Source organism: Myxine glutinosa, chromosome 5, assembly GCF_964187855.1.
Source record: "Myxine glutinosa chromosome 5, kmMyxGlut1.1, whole genome shotgun sequence".
Taxonomy (NCBI): domain Eukaryota; kingdom Metazoa; phylum Chordata; class Myxini; order Myxiniformes; family Myxinidae; genus Myxine; species Myxine glutinosa.
The window spans coordinates 126,736,576-126,756,306 of NC_136265.1; the positions used below are offsets into that span (position 1 = coordinate 126,736,576).

At 47.7% G+C, this 19,731-nt stretch overlaps 1 protein-coding gene across 2 annotated transcripts in view; it reads left to right on the top strand.

Annotated features, from left to right (window-relative positions):
• The first annotated feature begins 206 nt into the window (after nt 1-206).
• RABGGTA (Rab geranylgeranyltransferase subunit alpha) overlaps nt 207-19,731 on the top strand; it is a 44,163-nt gene continuing 24,638 nt past the window's right edge. The window contains exons 1-6 of one of the 2 annotated variants that reach the window (XM_068116307.2): nt 207-336; nt 1,351-1,461; nt 3,014-3,138; nt 3,307-3,491; nt 4,430-4,627; nt 6,272-6,355. In XM_068116307.2, coding sequence (XP_067972408.2) covers nt 334-336; nt 1,351-1,461; nt 3,014-3,138; nt 3,307-3,491; nt 4,430-4,627; nt 6,272-6,355 — 706 coding nt within the window. In that variant the 5' untranslated portion in view covers nt 207-333. The remainder of the gene's footprint in view (nt 337-1,350; nt 1,462-3,013; nt 3,139-3,306; nt 3,492-4,429; nt 4,628-6,271; nt 6,356-19,731) is intronic. The other variant, XR_013623560.1, reaches the window with a different exon arrangement.

Genomic DNA, 19,731 nt, shown 5'->3' on the forward strand with positions numbered 1-19,731 from the left:
ATTTAGTCTGCGCTGCATACGATTACAGCAATTGATAAGGGTGTATCACAAGCTCGGCTTGTAATACCCTCTTTTCGCCTGCTTATTGTTTAACGTCGAACTATTAATTATTTTTTTATTGCAGTCTTAAAAATTAAAATGTTATTATTTATAAAAGGTTTACAAAAGTAAAAACAATTTATTAAAGCCTAATATGTCAACAAACCAAGAGGTACGGTTCAACACCTCATGACATGAAGGAAAGAGAGGTTAAAAATAAAAGTGAAGGAAGGAGACGAATCGCGTTCACCGAACCAGACGGTTCCTCCCTACTTGAGGCCACATCGCACCAAAATGGTGAGTGCAGGCAGGATGGCCGTCTTTGAACCGAGCCGAGCCACATAATGCGTTCCTGAGTGGAGGTTTTTGTACAGGTGTGGAGGCCCCGCCTGAGGCCGGCCCGGTGATAGACCCCTCGTTTCAGAGGGACACCCGGCCTATGTGGCCAGACGAAAGAGACCGCACATGTCATGTGGTCTCAGCGTCCAGGTTTATAAATTGGCATTACCGGTACAATCTGTTTTCTCGTGTTGTGCGGATTTGCACACAAAGCAGGGTATCCCGTCTGCTCGTGCTAGCACGAATTGGTAGATGGTGTCCTCGTAAGTACGGGGGTGTGTTCCATTAGCAAGCAGCTTGTAGAGCGCTGGCCAAGCGGCTTAAGCACTCAAGCTAGCACTCCATCAAAACGGTTGATAAGGAACGTCTGGCTTGGCAAGCGATAGCGAGCTGATTGGTAAGGGAAAACACCCCAGGTGTGTTAGAGGACTTGTCGACTACGACTGCTACTGCTACTGCGACAACGTCAACAATGACAATCACGACCACTTTGTTGACGACTACAATTATTCCCACCTTTGGGATCAGGGAAGTTTAAGCTCAAGTCTTTCACGAACTGGCTGGACAGGCCTGACGTGTTTGACTGATAGTAATTTGAGCAGGAATTTGTAAGTTATTCAGGGTGCCGGAGATAACTCGCCCACTCTTCACAAAAAAACTTTATGTCCACCAACTGATGCTGGAAGATGGGACACCCAGCTTAACGTCTATCCGAGGGACGATGCACACGTTGATGCATCAAAGGCCCATGTTACGTTTTACTGTATTTCCACAATGACAATATCATTCCCTTTAGACTTTAGAGGAATGAACTCCTCACTTTAAAAGGAATGAATGAGTGCAGAAGGTACTATTACTAAAGCATTCTTGGGTTGCTTTCACATGATCCTCGTTCAGAAATGTTTTTTTAATACTGTAGTTTGTGCTGTTTTTAAAAATAACTTATTTATCTATTTAAAATGGATTGCGCAGCATGGCCGTGTGAAGGTGAAGACTTCTGCCGAGCAGGCGGAAACGAAGAGGAAAGAACGCGAGAAGAAGCTGAAGTTGTTCCAGGTGGCAAGCGCTGCAGCAGCTTCTAAGGTGTCGTCTCCTTTTGGTTTTCTTTTTCTTTTTTTTTTTCTTTTTTTTGTATCCAGAATCGAGGCTCGTGTAAGAGCTAACATTTATCACACAAACAAATCAAACAAACAAACAAAGTATATAAAAAGGGGAGCGGTAGACAAGGTGGGGAGAAAAGGGGAAGCACATAAACACATCATTTGAGAGCAGGGACATCGGGATTCGGGATATGTGGGAGGGAGAGGGCTTGGGGGGAGGCGGCGTGGGAAGGGGGAGAGGGTGGGAGAGGCCGGGTGGGAGGGGATGGGGGGATGGGAGGGTGGGAGAGGCGGGGATGGGAGGGTGGGACGGGGTGGTAGGGGATGGGAGGGTGGGAGGGGGTGGTAGGGGATGGGAGGGTGGGAGGGGGTGGGAGAGAGAGGGAGGGTGGGAGGGGGTGGGAGAGAGAGGGAGGGTGGGAGGGGGGTGGGAGAGGGAGGGTGGGAGGGGGTGGGAGAGGGAGGGTGGGAGGGGGTGGGAGAGGCAGGGTGGGAGGGGGTGGGAGAGGCAGGGTGGGAGGGGGTGGGAGAGGCCGGGTGGGAGGGGGTGGGGGGGGTGGGAGAGGCCGGGTGGGAGGGGGTGGGAGAGGCCGGGTGGGAGGGGGTGGGAGGGTGGGAGAGGCCGGGTGGGAGAGGCCGGGTGGGAGGGGGTGGGAGAGGCCGGGTGGGAGGGGGTGGGAGGGTGGGAGAGGCCGGGTGGGAGGGGGGTGGGAGGGTGGGAGAGGCCGGGTGGGAGGGAATGAGAGGGAATTGGTTCACAATGTCCTCGTGTATAGACAGAAAACCAAGCGAGTAATGTGTTATCTGCTTATTGCATCACGGCTCCTGTAAATATGGTAATTGTCAAACTTTAACATCTTTTGTAAAAATTGTAACTCAAAACGTCTTTGCTTCATTCGAGGTTGGGGGTGAGGGGTCAGGAATCCAAGATTCTTCTTCATTCAGAGGCAGCACAAGGCTGAGGGGTAGCAGCATTGGCTGAGGGGTAGCAGCATTGGCTGAGGGGTAGCAGCATTGGCTGAGGGGTAGCAGCATTGGCTGAGGGGTAGCAGCATTGGCTGAGGGGTAGCAGCATTGGCTGAGGGGTAGCAGCATTGGCTGAGGGGTAGCAGCATTGGCTGAGGGGTAGCAGCATTGGCTGAGGGGTAGCAGCATTGGCTGAGAAGTAGCAGCATTGGCTGAAGGGTAGCAGCATTGGCTGAGGGGTAGCAGCATTGGCTGAGGGGTAGCAGCATTGGCTGAGGGGTAGCAGCATTGGCTGACTGTGTGCCTGTTCCACTGATAGTGCCGTGTGCTGGTTCGGGCAGGAATTTGGGATTAGTTCAGGTTGCCGGGGATAGCTCGCCTACTCTTCGCGAAGAACGCCATGGGATCTTTAACGTCCAGCAATGACGATGTTGGCAGACGGGGACGCCCGTTTAACATCCACCCGAGGGCCGGCACAAATCCAAGATTAACTATAATCTTTAAGTGGTTGTCCTACAAATGCAAAATTTACGAATTATAACACCTTTTCATGCCACCTGTCTTTCCAGCGAGCTAACGGCGAGTTCGACAAAGAAGCGTTGGAGATCACAAAAAACATCTTGGAGCAAAATCCGGACATTGCGTCCTTGTGGAACTTTCGACGTGAGATCTTATTGTTCTGGGAGAAGGGCAGGTGAGTGAATGGGAGCATCGACGTGACAAGGTGTTCCTTTTGGCTTTGATTGAGCGTCTTTTGTGTGTAAAGTGTGCCGTGTGAAGCTCCCCAACTGGAGACCATAATGATGAGGTGCTCACATACCCCTCCACCGTTCTGATATTTGTGCTTTCAACATTGATATAGACTAGAAGAAGTCAAGGAAGTTCTTTCTGCGGAGTTGCCGTTCCTGGAGACATGTCTGCGCGTGAACCCCAAGTCATATGGTGCATGGCACCACCGTGCTTGGGTGCTGGCTCACGCCAAAGATACGGATTGGGCCAAAGAACTTCGTCTCTGTGGAGCCTTTCTTCAGAAAGATGAAAGGAACTGTGCGTGGTGGTTTGGCCCAATGCAGGGTGCAGGGTGCTGGGGGTTTGCTGGATCCCAATGCAGGGTGCTGGGGGTTTGCTGGATCCCAAATGCAGGGTGCTGGGGGTTTGCTGGATCCCAATGTAGGGTGCTGGATCCCAAATGCAGGATGCTGGGGGTTTGCTGGATCCCAATGCAGGATGATGAGGGTTTGCTGGATCCCAATGTAGGGTGCTGGGGCTTTGCTGGATCCCAATGCAGGGTGCTGGGGGTTTGCTGGATCCCAATGTAGGGTGCTGGGGCTTTGCTGGATCCCAATGCAGGGTGCTGGGGGTTTGCTGGATCCCAATGTAGGGTGCTGGGGGTTTGCTGGATCCCAATGCAGGATGATGAGGGTTTGCTGGATCCCAATGTAGGGTGCTGGGGGTTTGCTGGATCCCAATGCAGGATGATGAGGGTTTGCTGGATCCCAATGTAGGGTGCTGGGGGTTTGTTGGATCCCAATGCAGGATGATGAGGGTTTGCTGGATCCCAATGTAGGGTGCTGGGGGTTTGCTGGATCCCAATGCAGGATGATGAGGGTTTGCTGGATCCCAATGTAGGGTGCTGGGGGTTTGCTGGATCCCAATGCAGGATGATGAGGGTTTGCTGGATCCCAATGTAGGGTGCTGGGGGTTTGTTGGATCCCAATGTAGGGTGCTGGGGGTTTGCTGGATCCCAATGCAGGATGATGAGGGTTTGCTGGATCCCAATGTAGGGTGCTGGGGGTTTGCTGGATCTGGAGCTTAGAGTTGTTATTTTGTATGCATGAGGAAAGGGGGAAAATGTGAATGTGTATGAATTGAATAATTAGAAAAAGTGATGCCTTTAGTTTCTTGTTCCTTGAGAGGGTAGAATCTTGTTCCAAGATGATTGTTCTTTTCATCAGTTTTTATCCTCTGCTCTTGACTTTCTGCAGTTCATTGTTGGGATCATCGACGCTTTGTAGTGCAACACGCGGGTATTCCCGACACCGACGAACTTGAGTACACGTCCCAACTAATCGGCACCAACTTCTCGAACTACTCAGCGTGGCACTATCGCAGCTGCCTTCTTCCACGGATCTACCCAGACCCTGAAAAAAAGGGTCGTGTGGCAGAGCCTCAGCTACTGAAAGGTGAGTTTTGAGTGCCGTGTTTCTGCCACGTGAGTATGAGCAGAACCAACCGATAATATTGCACTTTTGAGTCAAAGATTCTGAAAGGGTTTTTTTGTCCATTTCCACGCCTTGTAATGAGTTCCTTTTCAACGAACTTCAATGCACTAGGATGCCATTAGGCCCAACAAGCCTGCACAATGATTGCCAACTTATGGTCGTTTGTCCTTGGCACCAAGCAAGGATGCAGCACATAAGTCTTTAGTATGACTTGCCCAGTATTCAGTTTGAACCTCCAAGACTCGGAGTGGATTCTCTGACAATTACACGAGTCCAGTGAGAAACGCCCTTCCCTTTTCCCCGCCGTCCTTGGGCATGATGTCTCCCCGTGTCCTTTGGCATCACGTCGCACCTTGCCGTCTTCGGGCTCTGCATCACCTCTCCCCCTATCCCCCTCCAGCTGTCCTTGGGCTCTGCATCGCCATTGATCACCCACCCCTGTTGCCTTCGGGCTGGTTAGCTTTTCTCCCTCCATTATTCCTGTGAAACTATTCCTTTTCTTTATTAATTACCCCCTCTCTTATTCCTTCGTCGTACAAAGTCTTTCCTCGGCCATTCTGAACTTCTGACAACCTATAAGGCCTTCATTCACAGCTTGATGGAGTACTGCTCTCCTCTTTGGGCTGGTGTCCCTGCCTGACACCTTGCTCTTTCTGATGACGTGGACAGCAAGGCCCTCAAAATCATTGAGATCTCCCATGACGAAGCTGAGTGTCTCGGCCTGTTACTTTCACATCACAGACCGTTTGGTCTCTCTATTCTACCACCTCCTTTTCGGTCTTACACCTTCTACCCTCTCTTGGGTCTGTCCTCCCTGGTTTCTGCATGGTGCACATGATCTGCCAGTAACACTTTTCTTGTTAAAGTCCAAAAATCCAGGATCACTGCTGACCTCCCTCATTTGTTCCTCCTTTTCCTCTTTTCCTCACCTGTAGAACCAACTTCCACATTCTCTTCAATCTCATTCTTCCCTCCAGGGCCTCAAGGCAGCTGTTCACCACCATCTCATATTGTCCCCAACCATACTTATGATCTACTCTACCCCAAATTACCCCATTCCCAAGCATTTAAATTTTTCCAGGTTATTGTGATTTTTTTCCACGAATTCCACCCTTCTCTCCATCCTCTTTTTGTGAGTTGCCGGTTGGTTTGTTCCTTTTCTCTTTCATCCCCGCTTTCCTTTTTATCTTTTTGCTTCTTTCATTCAGCTCGTTCACCCCCATGTGTCGTTCTTCTCCTCCCCCTGATCTTATTCTCATTCTCACGTCTTTTCTGCTGCTGGTGTTTCCCCATTTCCATTCTGCTCCCTTCCATTTTGTAATAGCTCTTCTATAAGCCTCGATCATGTATATTGGAGAAGAAAAAAAGAGAAAAAACAAGTTTTGCTGTTATCTTGCTTTGTATCCTGCTGGGTTAAGTTAATTTGATGAATGATTTACTTGCAGTTGGCATTAAATTTGATTTTCTCTGATAACGCAGGATATGCTGTGTCATTTCTGAGGTGAAGAAAGGAAAGGGGCGGAGTGTGTGGAAGGGTTGAGAGTATAAAGTTGTTTGTATTAGAATAAAGTTGTTTAAATGTGCAAACTCTGTTTTTGCATGCAGAGTATGAACTTGCGCAGAACGCTTTTTTCACCGACCCCAGTGACCAGAGTGCGTGGTTTTACCATCGCTGGCTGCTCGGCCGAGGTATGCAACAGCCTGCTTTTTACAGCATTTTATAGGCAATGATGGTTGATGAGCTTTTATTATGCAAGTTAAATTAAAGTTATTTGTACATGCCAAATTTCCTCCAATATTCTATTCTGATATTGTCATTACATGTATATATAAAATATATATATATATATATATATATATATGTATATGTGTATATATATATGTATATATATATATATATATATATATATATATATATATATGTTGCGGATATGGGATTTGGCCTCTATCCATATCCGCTTGTAAATATTCCCCTATTTCCCCAATACTCCCCAACTATCCCCAATCCCCCATTCCCTAGTCCCATTGCCTGTAAATAACACTCTGTAGAACCGACCTTCCCCTTTTTCCCCCATTAAATGTCGTGCCCAGGTCCACCGCATCTCACGTAGACAACTTTCGGACATCTTGCTAGTTATTCTTAGTCTATGTCAGTTAAGGACTCGTTTCCATTAATTCTGACTCTTCGTTGCACCAGAATGTGATTATATGGCACCAGTAGTGAGTTTAGGACCTTCCCATACCTCCTCCCATCTTCTTCCCCAAACAACAACTAAAACAACAACTACAACAACAACTACAACAACTACAACAACGGCGCGCGGGGAGTGTGCGTCCTCACTCCGGCTCGGTTAGCCGCCATTACCCATGCGCTCCACGGGGTTACCACGAAGGGGCTGGCTGTCAGCTCCTCGTCAAGGGCGGAGCCTGGTAACCCCCCCGCACCCAATAAGAAGGGCGGACCGATTCCATCTGGGGCGGAGCTAACGAGCCGAGGGCGTGTCACTCCCCGCCGGATATACGCAGCGACTTACCGGATGTGACGTCAGATGCGCCCCCAGCTTGAGAATACAATCACCACATCCGAGCGCTGCGACCTCCCCGCATCTCTAGACCGGACCGGGTCGATCCTGCCCTGAGCCCAGGTGCACCTGGAGCCATCGATTCTGCCTTTCCTTGCCATCAATCCCCGTGTGAGTCAGTTTTTGTCCTGTTTATCTGTCGTCTGTCAGGGAATAAGATAAGTGTGTCTAAGTGCCTATCTTTCTATGCTGTCCCTCTCATTCCTGTAATCTGACCTTCCGCCCTAATATAACCTCCTCCGGAGGTCTTGAGAACTGAACCCTTGGTGTCGTGTCATTTTAACCCAGCCGTTGTGTCCTTTTCCTCAATTGATTTAGCGTAGCGCGACTAGTCAACGTTCGAGTATAATCGGGTAAACGTGCAGGCGCGGTCATACCAAACCGCTCGGTAAACCAACATCCACAACCGCGTCTGTAACAATTGGTGTCGAGGAGTGGAATTCGGACCCGGGACTAAATTTATTAGGCCCAAATTTTGGAACACCAATTGTACCACTAGGGTAACAATTGGTGTTGGGGAGGTAGAATTCGACCCGGAGCGCGTTTCCCGCTCGAAATTATAACGGCGAAATTTGAATTTGTTTTACGAAAATAAAAACCCGAATTTTGAAGGTCGCGCTATGGCGGATCAAGACAGCTGGGGTCCGGTAGGGGAGAGTGAGGCAGGGTCGGTCCAGGACCAAATTGAGGGACGTGAGGAGAGCGAAGCAGCGAGGGTAGCAGACGCGCAAAATGGCGCCTCGCTGGTCACCGCGCCCGCGACCGTGGCAGCGCCCCTGGTGGATCCGAACCTTTTTATGTTGCAAATGGGGGCCCTTATGGAGAGGCTAGAAGCAAAAATGGGGGTAATGGGGAACCGGATGGAGGCTCAGAATGAGCAAATGAGGGTTGATAGTGAGCGATTAGAGGGCCAAATGGGGGTAATGAGGGACGAAGCGAGGGGTACCGGTGAGGGGTTAGACAATAATTTTAAGGGTTTAGACAAGAAATTTGAGGGGTTAGACAACGGGATAAAAGAGGTGAAAAAGGGGTTAATGGGGGTAGAAAATAGAATGGCTGCCCAGGAGAATCAGATAGAGGGAGTGAAAAATGGGTTAGAGGGGTTAGAAAACAGGATGGAAGGCAAATTGAGGGACATGAGGGACCAAGCGGAAAGGGAAGTTAACCAAATGGGGCAGCAGATAGAGGGGGTCAGAATGGGGGTAGAAACCAAACTGGATGCTCATAGGGAGGAAATGGAGCAGATGAGGGTGGCATCTGGGCAGGAGATGCAAGTGATGGGAGAGGAGATCAGAAGAGGAGTGAGTGAGGAGGTCGGAGGAGTGCGCGAGGAGGTGAGGCACTGTAAGGAGCGCATGGAGAAGGAGGTGAGAAAGGGGACTGTAAAATTGCAAGGGGGCATAGAGGACCTGACGCAGGAGGTGGAACAGCTGACGGAGGGACAAAAAGGACTAACGGAGCAGGTTCAAAGGAACACTGCGGTATTAGGAGGTTTAAAAGCGACACAGAAAGAACTAAAAGATGACTTGGTAGCGACGAAGAGGGAATGTCAGATGGTACGTGAGGGACTGACAACGAGGCTGGACGAGGTGATAGAGGTAATGGAGACGAAGGACCGGCAGGTGAGGACGCACATGGAAACGGTCAAGGTAGCCTTGGAGGACGAGCTTGAGGAGACGTACCGGGGAATAAAAGAGGTGAAGCAGCAATTAGAAGAAGTGGAAGAAGGGGTGAGCGAAATTAAGAAGCGACGGAGAGGGGATAAGAAAGAGATAAAAGAGGAGATAAAAGAATTGGTCCGAAGTCTGTGTTCGGATCGTGATGATGTGCTCATTAACCGGATGAGGGATTCGCAGGTGATGGAGGAGAAGCGAAGAGGAAGAGGACCCGGTGTAAGTGGTGACCAATATGGTCGTGCGTATGATGCGCCAGGGGATTTAATAAGCTTGGGGTTCGAGATGGACCCGGGTGTTCGTGAGAGGCCGTTGGTGAAGTGTGCGACAGGTCTGGTGTGCGAAAAAGGAGGTGTGCGAGGAAGTCCGACTCTGGGGTGTGTGAGGAAAAAGTGCGTGCCAAGGAGTGAGGGTGCTGGCGAGAGTGAGTCGGTCGTAGCGCGTGTGCGAGGGGGCACATGGAAGCGCGGTGTGGTGAGTGTTACAGAGGGTGTAACGGGAGAGTGTGCGCGAGAAAGGTGTGTGACGGACAGGTGCATGGGGAAAGAGTGCGCTGTCAGAAGTAAGGAAGAGTGTCCACCTGTGGTGAGTGTTACAGAGGGTGTAACGGGAGAGTGTGCGCGAGAAAGGTGTGTGACGGACAGGTGCATGGGGAAAGAGTGTGCTGTCGAAAGTAAGGGTGAGTGCGCTGTCAAGAATGGAGGTGAGAGTAGTGAGAGTGACAAGGAGAGTGTTGGTTGTGACAGGTGAGCGAGGATGTACACCTGGGATGGAAGGATGCACACCTGGAATGGTAGAGCGTGAGTGGGAATGCACGCTGGAATTGGTAGTGAGGCACGTGGTTGGGTGTGCGAATGAGAGCACACCTGTGATTGTCACAGAGGAGGTGACAGAGGAGGGGGCGCGAAGCGGTGTATTGGTGAGGTGTGCGAGCAACGAATGTGTGCCAAAGTGTTCGGTGGTCAGGTGTGTGACCAAGGCTGTGAGTGGAATGGGTGTGCCTGGGTGTGTAAGGAAAGGTACGAGGAGCATGGGAGCGGCTGGATGTGTGAGCAAGGAACGGGCTGCGGGGTGTAAGCGTCCAGGTGAAGCATCGACGTTAGACGGGTTAGAGGTTAGAGCGACTTTTAGCCGAAGCGGGCCCTCGGTGCGTGCTGGGCCTCGCTTTGAACGGCCGCGTCCGTGCTCCACTAGGCGGAGCGGGCAGCCCGATAGAAAGGGTCGTCATGGCGACCACTTTCTAGTGAGACGTGCCGGCAGGTCGAGATCGGGGCATTGGATGGCTCCACGCCGAGGTGGTGCGTGGGATCTCGGCACGGGTAAGCCCCCGTCCCTGCACCGAATGCCGGACGCATCCAGCCGTTGGCACGGAACAACCCGCATTCATGGCTTGGCTTTACGAAGCCGGGCTTTGGACGGGAATTGGCGCACCGAGAGGCATTAGGGAGTAGACTGTGTGATGAGGTTAGTGTTTTGGACCCAAAATTAGAGAAAAACAAAATTTGATGATTGGCAAGGGATTGGCAGTAGTGATTGGCAGATGATGGGTAGTGATTGGCAAATTTTTGATTTGTTGAAATTTGATGTGCAAAATTGGTAGTGAGCGATGGGCCCGGTGGGTAAGGGTGGCATCCCTGCCACCCTTCCCATAGTGGGGCCAAGGAGCAATAGTTTATGGGGTGATGGCAGTGAAAACTAGCCCGGGTGGGTTAGGTTATATTGATAGGGCCCTAGAAGATGACATTAGGTGACGTTAAGTTTAGTTAGTGACTGATACCTGTAGTGGGGACGCAGGTAGATTAGTGTGGATGATAATGACGTGGGAGCGCAATAGTTTAAAGGGACGACTGGGAAGCGCAAGTTTCAGAAGGGAGTAGTTAGATGAGATGATGCTGTGTGAGGATTGAACAGGTGTGATTGCATAGGTGTGCAACTGGACAGGTGTGTGGAGCAGTGTGTGAGTAATGAGTGTTGTGGATCAGCGCGAATGCGCTTGGGGAGAGAAGGGTGCAGGTGGCACCAGGTGTGAGAGCACAGGTGTGCAGGTACAGGTGTGTGGAGAGAGTTGGAGTAAGTGGTACGGAGTGGTGTGCATGGTGCGAAGGTGTGAATGGGGGAAGAGTGGACCCCCATCACGGATACCCGGGGCGGGTAGTGTAAGTGTTAGGTAGAGGGTACAGGTAAATTGTGGTTGGATATTGGCATCTGTGGTGCGGTTGCAGAATGGTGTTGTGAATGGGTGCATTAGTGTTGTGGAAATGGCTGGGTGTGTAGCCTGTTAGTGTGTGTAGTTGGTTGGGCACTCCACCACTGTGAGGATGTCGGCCAGGTGAGGCCGCAGGTGGGCTCTGGGAGCCGGTAGTTGTGAGTGGGTGCCTGAGGATCCCGGGTGTGGATCGGGTAGCCCAGTGCCAGAGAGGGCACCGAGTGGGGAGAGCGCCAGAGGGCCTTCCCCAGGTAGTTAGGTTAGGGTTAGGAGCAGGTAAGCTCGGAGGCAACTGCAGTGGTGGAGGTGTGCAGGTGGGTAGACCCGCTGGGAGAGGTACACGCCACAGCCCGGAAATTGTGCGAGGGCACCGGGAGATGAATCGGGGGAGTGAGACCCCAAATTGAAAAGCACCACAGTTTGCTCAATGGGAATTGGTTTTTAGAACCCATAGTGTAAGAGGGCCAATGGTTTGGCCGGAGAAAGACCCCGGGTAGTGTAAAGTTGTTAAAGTCATTTAGGAAATAGTTAGGATTGATGAACCTGTCGCACCATACGCAGCCACTTACCTGTGGTGATGATGACTCCACACCTGTGTTTTCTTTGTTTTGTTGCAGGAAATGAGATTGCTGTGAGGATTTGTGAGACGCATCACAACGTGGATGAGACATTGGGGTGATTCCATCTCTCCCTCCCTAGGAGGGACTGATGATGAATTGGTAATGGCAAATTATGATGTTGAGTTGGAGATGGCAAATTTTGATGAGAGTTGAAAATGGCAAATTTGATTGGTTAGGAGGGAGAGAAGACGAATTTGGTATATGGGAGGAACGGGGAAGACAGTAGGGACGTTTGTTGATTGGTAAAGTAGATGTTTATGGGTAGTGTTGTGTTTTGTGGATACAGTAAGGGGTAAGGGAGGGGCCATGTAGGTTACCTGGTGGGGGGGGGGGGGGCGTACGGTAGGAACGTACCTGTCTCACCTGGTTCCCATGTGCCCCTAGTGTGCATTACCTTGTGTTGCGTGCACTTTTGCGCCCTTACCACCTTACTCACTTGTCTGCTTCTTTTGTCTCCCACCTCCGAGGATCTGCCTTTGGGGCAGAGAGTGAGAGGAGAGAGAGGTGCTGGCTTCGCAGTTGTGGGCCTGCACTTTCGCTGCTTGCTGCCTGGATCGATACACCATATGGACCGCAATGTTTGTGGCCACCCACAATGGACCGCAGTTCTTTTGCGGCCAAGCACCACCCGTGGATGGACCTATGGGTCAACGTGGCACCTATGCCATACAGGTGAACCACTTTTAGTTGACACCACTGAAGGCCACAATACAGAAATGGACGCGGTTGGCGCCTTTCTTTATTTTTGAAAGAAGCCAGAACACCAAGTGCACCACACGAAGAGCAAGAGACACCTGCAGGGTTAGGGGTTGTTGTTTTTATTTTAATGAACAATGGTGACTGCACCGATTGGTGCTGGGGTGGTGCTTTTGGTGCTTGGAAGGGGTGCTCTGCACATTATTAAAGGCCGTAAGGCCACAGAGCCCTCGTGGGTTGGTGTATCGATGCTGGCATGCGTGCTCTCTCTATGCATAACATCTGCATGTGTTCCTCCAAAAACAGGTCCTGGATCGTAGTGTAAATATCAGCGTAGTCTTGTAAATAATGCTCCCTACCGGCTGTATGTTTAGTTTGCGAATTCTTTCCGGATTCGGTTATCCTGTGGGTGTGTTTCTGTGAGGAGAAGGGTGCAACGTCGCAGGGGGACATATTTACTCATTTGTGAATATCTGTAAAACTGTCGCACTCAGGGTAGAGTTAATAGTAGAGGGAACTACATCTGAGTGCCACACTAAAGTAGGTAAAAATTTATCGGGTCGGGACGCCCCGAGGGTAGAGAAGGGTGCAATGTTGCGGATATGGGATTTGGCCTCTATCCATATCCGCTTGTAAATATTCCCCTATTTCCCCAATACTCCCCAACTATCCCCAATCCCCCATTCCCTAGTCCCATTGCCTGTAAATAACACTCTGTAGAACCGACCTTCCCCTTTTTCCCCCATTAAATGTCGTGCCCAGGTCCACCGCATCTCACGTAGACAACTTTCGGACATCTTGCTAGTTATTCTTAGTCTATGTCAGTTAAGGACTCGTTTCCATTAATTCTGACTCTTCGTTGCACCAGAATGTGATTATATGGCACCAGTAGTGAGTTTAGGACCTTCCCATACCTCCTCCCATCTTCTTCCCCAAACAACAACTAAAACAACAACTACAACAACAACTACAACAACTACAACAACGGCGCGCGGGGAGTGTGCGTCCTCACTCCGGCTCGGTTAGCCGCCATTACCCATGCGCTCCACGGGGTTACCACGAAGGGGCTGGCTGTCAGCTCCTCGTCAAGGGCGGAGCCTGGTAACCCCCCCGCACCCAATAAGAAGGGCGGACCGATTCCATCTGGGGCGGAGCTAACGAGCCGAGGGCGTGTCACTCCCCGCCGGATATACGCAGCGACTTACCGGATGTGACGTCAGATGCGCCCCCAGCTTGAGAAGACAATCACCACATCCGAGCGCTGCGACCTCCCCGCATCTCTAGACCGGACCGGGTCGATCCTGCCCTGAGCCCAGGTGCACCTGGAGCCATCGATTCTGCCTTTCCTTGCCATCAATCCCCGTGTGAGTCAGTTTTTGTCCTGTTTATCTGTCGTCTGTCAGGGAATAAGATAAGTGTGTCTAAGTGCCTATCTTTCTATGCTGTCCCTCTCATTCCTGTAATCTGACCTTCCGCCCTAATATAACCTCCTCCGGAGGTCTTGAGAACTGAACCCTTGGTGTCGTGTCATTTTAACCCAGCCGTTGTGTCCTTTTCCTCAATTGATTTAGCGTAGCGCGACTAGTCAACGTTCGAGTATAATCGGGTAAACGTGCAGGCGCGGTCATACCAAACCGCTCGGTAAACCAACATCCACAACCGCGTCTGTAACAATATATATATATATATATATATATATATATATATATATATATAAAATTATATATATATGTATGTATATCTATGGATATGTATATATGGATATGTATGTTTATATATGGATGTATATATATGGATATGTATGTATATATATGGATATGTATGTATATATATGGATATGTATGTATATATATGGATATGTATATATATATATATGGATATGTATATGTATGTATATATATGGATATGTATATATATATGTATATGGATATGTATATATGTATATGGATATGTATATATATGAATATGTATATATGTATATGGATATGTATATATATGTATATATATATATGTATATGGATATGTATATATATGTATATATATACAGACTTGGCATTTAATATGGAATATTTTTTTGGTGGGGGTGAACTTACTTTTCAAGATGTCTTAGAACCAAAAGTTCATTGGAATTATGTTGAAATTATTCTAGATTTTGTTAATGTGACCTTCAAAAGAAACAAAAACCACAGTTGACATTTCGAAACAAATAAATTGATCGTTGAAAGTGATGTAAACTGATATCGAACTCAATTCATGGACAGTACTGTGTTAAACTTCTGTACGTTTTCCAGAAGTATCTCTTTATTTTGCACATTAGCCAAATTTTTTTTTAACAAAAACAAAAGTTAAATTACGACTGGGATTACCGACAGTAAAATTACAGTTCAGTACTTCGTGTAACCCCCACGAGCATTCAGGAGAGCACGTACACGTTGAGGCATGCTGTTCACGAGATTTGCCAAGGTTTGGACAGGAATCGCTTGCCATGCAGTGACAATAGCCTGCTGCAATTCACGCACAGAGGTCGGCTGCTGGTCCAAGTGGTCGATTTGACGCGTTAATTCTGCCCACAAGTTCTCTATCGGATTAATATCCGGGGACATGGCAGGCCACTCCATATGCTCTACACCACGGTCAGCAAGAAAGTGTTGGATCATGCGAGCACGATGAGGCCGTGCATTGTCATCTTGAAAGGCAAAGTTTCCTCGAAAGGCTGCACGAGCAAATGGAAGCAATGTTTCTTCCAGAATGGCCCTGTACTTGAACTGGTTCAGGTTTCCATTCAGAACAACCAGGTCAGTTTTGCTCCCTGCATGAAAAGCAGCCCAAACGGTCACCCCACCACCTCCAGCTTGGACTCTTGGCACTATACAATCTTTGTTGTCGGCTGCATGCACTTGTCTGTGCACTCGGACGCGGCCATCTTGACGATAGACCAGAAATTTAGACTCGTCACTGAATATCACGTGATTCCAGTGTCCTGGCTGCCATTGACGGTGCTCTCTGGCCCACTGCAATCGGCGCTGACGGTGTTGTCTGGTCAGGCGTGGCTTTCTCAGGGGACGCCTGGCACGATAGCCTGCTTGAACCAGTCGTTGGTTGACTAGCCTTCTGGATACAGGCACATTTGTCAGTTGCTGCCACTCAGCCCTAAGCCGATTAGCTGACTTGGTACGGCCATTGCGGACTAACCGGTGCAGCTGGCGATCATCACTCCTTGTGGTTCTGCGGGGACGTCCTGGCCTCGGTATTGGAGTAGGGACACCCCTCTGAGCATTTCGTTTCAGGATCTTTGACACCTGACCTTGAGTGATGCCATACTGCCGAGCAATAGCACGCTGTTTCATGCCGTAATTTCGTAAAGCCACCACTCCATGACAAACAGCATTGTCGAGTTGACGGACCATCTCCAGAGGAAGCGGCAATAACTTTTGGAGATGTGCAGCAGTTGTTTTCCACTAATACAGAACGCAACAACCCTTGTCTACCCGACTGTGAAGCCAATCATCAAATGCACCTGTCCGTACATTTTGCCATGCCACCTGTGATATAATCCTGCTGTTGACTTCTTGCTGCGACAGACAATCAGTGACATGGTTCTTTTAACAAATAAATCACCAAAGTGTAAAAGAAATTCACCAGATTGATATACTGAGTTAAGAAAGTAAACCCAAGTCAAGAAAAAATATATATTCCATATTAAATGCCACGGCTGTATATGTATATGTATATATATGTATATGTATATATATATATATATATGTATATGTATATGTATATATATATGTATATGTATATATATATATGTATATATATATGTATATATATATGTATATATATATGTATATATATATGTATATATATATATGTATATATATATGTATATATATATATATATATATATGTATATATATATATATATGTATATATATATGTATATATATATATATATGTATATATATATGTATATATATGTGTATATATGTATATATGTATATATATGTGTATATATATATATGTATATGTATATATATGTGTGTATATGTATATGTATATATATATATGTATATATATATATATGTATATGTAATATGTATATATGTATACATGTGTGTATATGTATGTGTGTGCGTGCGTGCATGCGTATGTATGTATATGTATATGTATGTGTATGTATATGTATATATATATATATATATATATATATATATATATATATATATATATATATATATATATATTTGTCATTATGCGACTCCATGCTATCAGTGGTGAACCGCCATTAAGTTATCCCATTCAGCTCTCGCTGTACCCTAATGGGAGCGATAAGCACCATCTCCCACACGGTACATTATCTCTGGTATCCACTCATTATATGGTGTCGCCTAGATGTGGTCGGGAGTAACCAATCAGAATATAATTTTAGTTCTCCAACCTAATGAGCGCACGCAGTGACGTCACCGCCACGTACTTACGCCTTGCCTGACAAATTCCGGAGGAGCCATCTAGCAGTACGTAATTTTTAGATCTTATTTCAGATGCAATCATAATGCCTGCAAAAACTCACAGTTACCGACCTGGTTTCGCCCTGTTGGGGCCTAATATACTGTGTGGCAGGCGGTACTTATCGCTTCCATTAAGGTACAGCGACAGCTGAATGGGATACCTTCATGGCGCTTCACCACTGATAGTATTGAGTCGCATAATAGTCAGGGGGAAATCCAGTTGAACCCCTTCAAAAAACAAGTCATAGAGGTTTTTCCATTTTTGGCATCCTTGGGACTCCTAGTCAACATTTCTGGATGATAACATTAAATTTAGGCGGTGGCATTTTTTAAATTTGCGTATTTTCAAAATGGCTGCCACCCGCATCTAGCAAAAACAACCACTAGCACATCTCAGCAACTAATGGGTTGATTTTGTTGGTTTTACTATCAAATTATAGGTTTCCTAGGTTGCTGAATCGATTTGTGAGGTGACCGAAGCATTTCAAGGTCAAGATCACATGGTCAATGTGATATGTGACCCCAAAAAGATGAAAAATAGAATGTTTCAGCATTTTATAGGCCAGTTCTGATGATGTTTTTTTTACCAGATATTAGGTATATGGGCATATAAGTAGATTAACCAGGGTGTTTTGAGTGACTTGAAGTCAAGGTCAAATAGTAATGGTCAATTTCAAAGCCTGTTTGGTTTCATATTGGGCCACAGAAGACACGACACGGAAATATCAAATCTCAAATTTAATGCAAACACTTACAAAAGAGGTAATATAGCGACCACTTTACTATTCTACAAATTTATGCCACAATTTTTTTTTTTTTTTTTTTTTTTTTGTATACAAGATCGAGGCTCGTGAAAGAGCGAACATTAATCACACAGAAAGACAAACCGACACATAAAACATATAACATCGGGAGCGGTAGACAAGATGGGGAGAGAGGGGGAAGGACACAAACACAACATTTGAGAGCAGGGACCGAGAGACATGGAGACATCGAGAGATCTGAGAGAGGGTGAGGGCTTTGGGGGGGGGGGGGCAAGGGAAGGGGGCGGTGGGAGAGGTATAAAACATATGGACACTGCCAGGACTTCCAGGAAAGAAGTTGGAATTTCAAACAAGGTGGATCTGGGGTGAATTAGCGGGGGTAGAAAAGATCAAGGTTTTGGATGGGGGAAGATAAGAGATGGTGGTGAACAGCTGTTTTAAAGACCTGGAGGAAGGAGTGGGATTGAAGGGAGTGAGGGAGTTTGTTCCAGAGGCGGGAGAAAAGAGGAATGAAAGAGTGAAGGTGAGCAGAGAGCCGAGATTTCGGCAGTTTAACCATCAGTTGTTAATAGATGTTGTACTGATATTAGTTTGAGTCTATACTGGCATCATCACCATCCTCATCACTCTCATCTTCTATGTTTGATCTCTTGGTCAGTGGATTGAGACACAGTTGGCCAGCTTCACAGGCACAGAACACTGTGCAACCGATGAGGCTACATTTGCAATTTCCACCCTTACAAGCAGATTTTTCACATCCACACCGTACCATTTCAAGGATCTCATCAGGGGCCAGTTTTCTTCCTTGTGTGATGGTGCAGGGTTTCAGGACAGAGCCGTCTTGCTCCCATCCATGGTCTTTTGGACTGAGTTGTGGTGGTATGCCGGACATGGCTGTCAGCCAGTGCGCCACTTGGTAGTGCGCTCTCTTGATATTTTCTGTTACTGCTTCAGTTGTAGGTGGTAGACTACACAACTTGATAGATGTGCCAGCTCCTGTTTTATTCTTCCACATTTTGAGGCGGCACTCGGTCATTGATTTACATTCAGCATATGTCGTGCCAAAGCAGGCAATCAGGAAGGCAGTTGCTGAGCTGCAGATCTCAGTAAGATTGGCTTGAGGATCGCCAACGATGGACAAACTCTGTGGGTCAATTGTTTGAAGGGCCTTGAGTGCCACCTTTTTACCTATGTTGTAGGTTGCTGCGACAGTATCAATCCCTGTTAACGCATGCATTACAAGAATGGCCCTTGCCCTGTCCTTGTTCTTCTCAGCAGTGGCTCTTAGATCTACAATCGAACGATCTGCACGAGGAGAGCTCATGAATAGAGGACTTGTACACTTGTGGGAGACATAGAAATGGAGGAGAAGAATGAATACATCTGTGTCATCTGAGATAACTTGAACGTTCTCCCCCATCGCACACCGTGATATGGCATGTTGAACGAGGATGGGATCAGCTTCTTCATGGCTTGATGAGAGATCTGTACGCTCCCGACATATCCCCATCATAATCTCTAGAGGCACATCACCTACACCTGCGAGAGTCAAACTATGTCCATTCTGTGTGGCGGGTTTGTAGAAGTCAGGATCCAGCAGGGCTTCAGCAACCATTCTGTTTAGCTGCATCTTGTTTTTGCAGACACCAAGGATTGCACTCTTAGGTGGTGTGGGCATGTCTGGTTTAAGTATGTGGATTCGGCTGGTTCCCTGCTTCTCCTGTTGGAGCAGGCGACAGTATGCCTTTGTACTGTTATCAAAGTATCTATCAAAGACAAACACGACATTTCCAGCCACCAATGCCTGCTTGACAAAGACCTTGAGTGCATCGATATACAACTGGAGTGCACCAGTTGGCCAGTTAATGACATTACATGACATTACATGACATGACAAGAAGAAACATGTAACATTGGGTGGCAAGAAGTTGTATGATCAGGAAATGATCTATGCGAGGATCATAGGTCTGATGTCAAGCAACCGATCAGTACCCATAGATGCCTGTCTGAGCACGGAGC